At 42.1% G+C, this 6000-nt stretch overlaps 1 protein-coding gene across 2 annotated transcripts in view; it reads left to right on the top strand.

Moving 5' to 3' along the window:
* The first annotated feature begins 415 nt into the window (after window positions 1–415).
* Window positions 416–6000, top strand: part of NBAS (NBAS subunit of NRZ tethering complex) — a 269220-nt gene continuing 263635 nt past the window's right edge. For both annotated transcript variants that reach the window (XM_019751941.2, XM_074331709.1), the window contains exons 1-5: window positions 416–591; window positions 2576–2630; window positions 4483–4519; window positions 5308–5385; window positions 5724–5771. In XM_019751941.2, the coding sequence (XP_019607500.2) occupies window positions 475–591; window positions 2576–2630; window positions 4483–4519; window positions 5308–5385; window positions 5724–5771 (335 nt within the window). In that variant the 5' untranslated portion in view covers window positions 416–474. The remainder of the gene's footprint in view (window positions 592–2575; window positions 2631–4482; window positions 4520–5307; window positions 5386–5723; window positions 5772–6000) is intronic.

Below are 6000 nucleotides of genomic sequence, written 5' to 3'. Positions count from 1 at the left end.
CTGGGAAGCCCCTCCAGACCCCTTGGCTTTCAGCCTTTTTTCTGAGCTCCTGTAACATAATTCCTCTGGTACCTTTCATTGGCTTAATCTGTTTTGTGGCATAACTTTTTGGTGTTTATTTAAAACACGCTGTTTGCACTCTTCCTCCGTGTTAGGCAACGAATCCATGAACGGATGCTGGCATCTCAGGGCGATGCTTTGGACCATTCTCGTTTTATACAAGCCGAGCGGTGCAGCATTGGCTGAGCTCACGCAGGTTAAGCAGCAAGAAGCGCAGCGGGACAGAACCAGTGGCCCCAGACGAGCATCAGTCATTGTCCGTCTACTCACAGAAGGGCTAACCTCGCATTTCCTTTCCACATCCTGTTAACCCCACCCCCTTCCCTGTGACTTAAAAGCGGCCGCCGCCGGGGCAGCTTGTCCTTCGCGGGACGCCGTAGTGGCGCCCCCTCCGCCGCTCGGTCTCCGGCGAGCATGGCGGCCTCCGAGTCCGCGCCGGCTGTCATTCCAGGCACAGCGGAGGGCGAGGAGGAGACGATCCTCTATGACTTGTTGGTCAACACCGAGTGGCCCCCGGAGACAGAAGTGCAGGTGAACCAGGCCCCTGTACGGCGACGGCGCGCTGGGCGCGGACATTGCCCGGCCAGAGCCACGTAGCCGGAGCCACGTAGGGCGAGTGGAGCCGGCAGGGCGGGGGGCCGCGCTCCGCAGCGTGTGCGTTGCCTTGGCAACGGCGCGGGGGGCCGCCGGGGTCTGCGTCCCCCGAGGGCAGCTTCTGAGATGCCGCCTGCGATCTGATTCGGTTGTGGAGCGGGGGAAGCTCGGGCTCTCGGGCCGTGCCTTCCGCCTCGCGTTCCGCTTCGCTGCGGGTCCTCGGAGGGAGCGACGGCCTTGGACTCCGGGGGCCTCTGCCCGGACCCTCGGGGTGCCGTGGCGCGGGCCGGCCGGGGCTGCCGGGGCCGAGTCTGCTCCGCAGCGGGACAGGTGTCCGGGGCCCGGGGTCCCTCCCGTCGGCGGGCCGCTCCTGTCAAGCCTGCGCTCCTGCTTGGAGCTGAATCGCCAGTTCCTGTGTATTTCACTAAACACGCGTTTAGTAAGACGACGTGTGCGTCTTGTCCCAGACGCTGTGCCAGGCGCTGGGCGTACAGAGGCGAATACCTTTCGGGGTGCTTGCAGTCTAGGGGGAGACAACCCAGCACACGTTTCCAATCACCTAGCGTAACATGCCCTCTAATAAAGCTGGTGAGCAAAACGCTTTAGGAGTGAAGAGGGAGGAGCTCCTTGACCGGGGCCGGCATCTCTGCTAAAGAAGGGGTCCTAGGGGTTTGTAACCTGAAAGGGACCTTGGGGATCTCAGTCAAGAGGGCCCCCCAGGCCCAGGGGAAGGAAGTGCAGGAACCAGGAAACCACATTTATCCGGGAGATACTTACTGAGTGCCCAACACGTCCCAGTCTCTGTTTCAGACGCCGCGGATGCAGCAAGATGGAAAACGACTTCTGTTAAAGATCGTGGCGTCCAGGCCATATACCGAATTCTCTTCCACAGCATCTTTTAAAAGTGTTTTCTTTACTGGAGAAACTGCTCGTTCTCTTGCACATTCTCCTATCAAGTTTGTGGTTTTTCTTTAACCTCCTTCCACTGCAGTTTCTGCTTGTCCTGAATAATATATTTTGTAGGCTGGCAGAGATCTGCATGTATTACTGTTTTTAAAGTATTTATTTAGTTTCTGTAAGTTTCCATTCCTTAGCACTCACTGGTTAATTACAATAATGTTTCAGAATGCTTAACATTATAAATTGATTTAAAAAAAATAAGCATAGCATCAATTTACATAGAAATCTCTTAGCACTTTTTTTGGGGGGGTCTGTTGATTTCAGCTGTTGGACTACAGGCTCTTGCTGGGCAGCTACACCTGATTCATCATTTTTTTCTTTTTTGGTCTGGATGATCAGCTCATGTTTGTTGAGTGAAATAACTTCTGTGCTTTTAAGCCGTATCTGTCTGCATTTGCTATATTTCCACCGTTCCTTTCTTAGCACAGTACATCTTACTCAGATTTGTAGTGCCTGGTATTATTTAGCCTAGCAATGGTTGGTCTGTATTTAAGGAACTATTTAGTGTAGCAGTTATGTATCCGTGATCAGCATTATCTCTGTGGTTGTACAACGTTCAATAAATTTGCCTCAAGAGTTGAGTTTATATGACCCCTTTTTCTGAAGCAAAACTTGATTTAGGCCTCTGTAGCGCTCCCCCTGCCCCCCCCACTGAACTGGTGACCAGTGTGGTCTTTGACCTTGACTTCTCTTGTCTCTGGACAAGAATGTTTTGATTTGAAACAGTTTACAGCCTCAATCCATCCTCACAAACGCCTGTAATTTGGATATGCTCACATTTACTCCCACTGTTTCCAGTCTTCTATTTGTTTTGTTTCTATATATAAGTAGTGTTTAAATACTGGTAACTTGTACCCAGTGCTCCGAGTTTTAGCAAAGAGACATAACTTTACATATTGTATAAGGATTACTAGAAAATTTCTTAATTGTAAGGTTTTTGTTTTTCCCCCTCCAATTGCAGCCTAGAGGCAACCGAAAACATGGTGCATCCTTTATCATCACAAAAGCAGTTACAGGTAAGCATAGCTTACTTAGTTTTCTACATGTAATGATATAGTTAGTAGATAATTGTTTTCCCCACTACAAAACTTTGCTGTTTTAGAAAATTTTGGGATTTTAAAATGTGTTCTTAAGACTTCTGATGTGGAGCTTGATAAAAGTGAAGAGCATATATGTTACCCAAGTTTAATTTTATATATGTACATATTTTAATTATATATGATACATGATCTATATATACACACGTGTGTGTATGTATACGTATGTGCATGCATTTTTAATACAACTTAGAGCTAAAGTATGGTGAGAGTTTAACCATTATAGATGTATTCTAGAAGAACTGAAGAAAATCAACCCTAATATGAGTCTCAGAGCATAGACATTGAAGGTGAAAAGATAGTGATAGGCTGTTTTAAGTGCCTTACATGTTTCAGGTACAGCTGGTCAGTTATTCAAATTACAAATCTGATTAACCAGGGCATTCATTTAACTCCTGACATACATTATAGTTGAGCTTATAGGATCTGAGGAAGTATTGAGCAGAGCTGGTGCTGTGAGGGCTTTATGTGCATTAATTGATGTAAACCTTTACCAGACCAGCAAGGTAAATACTGTTACAAGTTTATGTGTTTAGGTGAGGAAATTTGTCCAACGTCATTCATTTGGAATTCACATGTCTTTTTGACTCCAGAGCCTATCCTTATTATACCGGTAAATTTGAGCTACTTCTAAAGAGAAGATTCAGGTTCAAAGGATTTGAGTACTTGAAATTAACTATAATTTTATCTTCTAATAAAAATAAAATAATTTTATCTTCTGATACAAGAAGCACTAGCATATTCGATTTCCATTATTACAAATGCTTTGAAATTTAGAAAATTTAGAAAATGTACACAAGTAATAAAATTTATTGTAGAAAATTTAGAGATAATGGATAACTACAAATTACTCCTCGTTTTGCTACCCAGAGATAATCTGTTGTCATTCAGACCTTTCTCCAGTGATACATACCTAACTGGGTACACACATTCACACACCCATATATTTTAAATGGGATCATATAAAACATTACTTGTCAATAGTGTTAGAGATTTTGTTTTCTGTGGATGTCCTCCTTTATAGATTTATCATTTAAATCTTTGCTATAAAGTATAATATGGTGTCTTTAAGTTTTATAAAAATACTTGGTTTTAAAGGATGATTATGATTTCTATTCCATGGTTTTCTTAAAGCCTCTTTAGTGAAATTTAGCATCTCAAATCACTTTTGCTTTTTGTACTGTTAGGAAATACTTCAAAGTTTTGAATATACAAACTTGGAACTTAATATAAACAAGTATATGATCTTGTAAAAATTATAGTGGGTATTCGATTTTATTTATTCTTTTATTTTACGAGTTGTATTCTTCATGTTTTTTTTTGTTTTGTTTTTTGTTTTTTAAAGATTTTATTGGGGAAGGGGAACAGGACTTTATTGGGGGAATAGTGTGTCAACCTTAGTTGTGGAGGGTGCTGTTCAACTTCAAGTTGTTGTCCTTTCAGTCTTAGTTGTGGAGGGCGCAGCTCAGCTCCAGGTCCAGTTGCTGTTGCTAGTTGCAGGGGGCGGAGCCCACCATCCCTTGTGGGACTCGAGGAATTGAACTGGCAGCCTTGTGGTTGAGAGCCCACTGGCCCATGTGGGAATCGAACCGGCAGCCTTAGGAGTTAGGAGCACGGAGCTCTAACCGCCTGAGCCACCGGGCCGGCTCCATGTTTTGCTTTGTGATGACTCAGTCTGTAGGATATTTTAGATTTGTCATCAAAAAATCTAAAATGAGTCCTAAAGAACAGCTGATTCATGTTTGCATCTGTTACTTCTTTTTCATTACAGATCGCTTATTATTTTTACGCCAGTACGTCCGGTACAGGTGAGTCGTCAGTTCTTCAGAGAAACAGCATGAACATCCAAGTCAAACAAAATTGTCCTATTTATGACTTAAGATTTCAGAATTGAACTGTGATACAGATGCTGACATTCAGGCGAACCCAGTTTATAAAGTAGATACAGGTGAACACAGTTCATAACACAGATTTCAAACACTTGGCGTACCCTGCCTGACAGGACACCTTAGTAGACTTAGGGTAAGTTTTGTTCCCTTGGTCGTTATTAAGAATATCTCGTGACAACTTCTGCCCTCTCTGATGAGCGTTCTCAGCCTTGTCTTGAAAGCCCACATGATAGCTCGCATGTCTTTTACAAAACTCTTTGTCCTTGTTGTTGTAGTATGTCTCGTGGTTGGTGTTTAGTTGCTGTGCATCAGAGAAGGTTCTTTACGTTTCAGTTCTTGGGTACTTTCATATTCTTTTGAGTGTTAAGTATGTTTTCAGGCATGGTGCTAATTCTGAGCCCTAAAAACAACAAAGAAATGATTATTCTGACAAAGGATATAATTCAGCTTTTAGATATGTATGTAAGAATCCTTTAAATATATATTTTATAGAATTATTTATCATAGATTGCTTTTTCCTTGAGGACATCTAATCTTAAAAGCTCAAGAGATAATATAGTTCCATAAAAGAGACCTTTGGCTCTTCTCTAGGATTAGCTCCAATGTTTTTTGGGGGTGGGGGTGGGGCGGTGTGTGTGTGTGTGTGTGTGTGTGTGTGTGTGTGTGTGTCTTGATTAGATTTTAAGCTAACTCATGTGTTGTTTCAGCCCGGCACCTTTTTTGCTACCTGATGGACTGGTTCGCTTGGTCAATAAACAGATAAACTGGCATATGGTACTTGCAAGGTAAGGATGTGTAAAATTCATATAATGTTCCTCTATATGGATTAGTATTTAAATTTCATTATAGACATTAATTTTGGGGTCCTTATGGCTTACAGTCTTGATTTTTTATGTATATAAGTTCCCTTTGACACATATGATTAGTATTGTTTAAATGTGTTAAGCAAGCTGTTTTGAATCATTTTTATGCTTTTGTACCTATAGACGTAGCTAATTGTAAGGATGAATAATTAAACCATGTGAAAAAATTAAAAATGATTTTAACTTAAAATAATTCCTTCGGTGTGCAAGATTGCTACAAATGTTCATATACAATTTTTTTTTTTTATCCCATATGAAAGCAATGGAAAACTTTTGGCTGCTGTTCAAGATCAGTGTGTGGAGATAAGGTAACTTTAATCTTCATATTAAAATTTTCTTTGAGAAACATTTTACGTGACTGATGTGAACCAAGATTTTTCAAGAGGACATATTTAAAGGGATTTTACTGTTAACACATAATTTTGTGAGGTGTCAAACACCAGTTTTGTCAATCAAAGAATGAAGGATACTTTCTTAGAGTGGCATGTTCGTCCTTCTATTTTCCCAGACCACTGCTGTCTCTTGAGGAATTTTACT

The sequence above is a fragment of the Rhinolophus sinicus genome, linkage group LG05 (assembly GCF_036562045.2).
Source record: "Rhinolophus sinicus isolate RSC01 linkage group LG05, ASM3656204v1, whole genome shotgun sequence".
Lineage (NCBI taxonomy): Eukaryota > Metazoa > Chordata > Mammalia > Chiroptera > Rhinolophidae > Rhinolophus > Rhinolophus sinicus.
The sequence above is the reverse complement of the archived record's forward strand: the minus strand, read 5'-3'. Positions and strand labels throughout refer to the sequence as shown.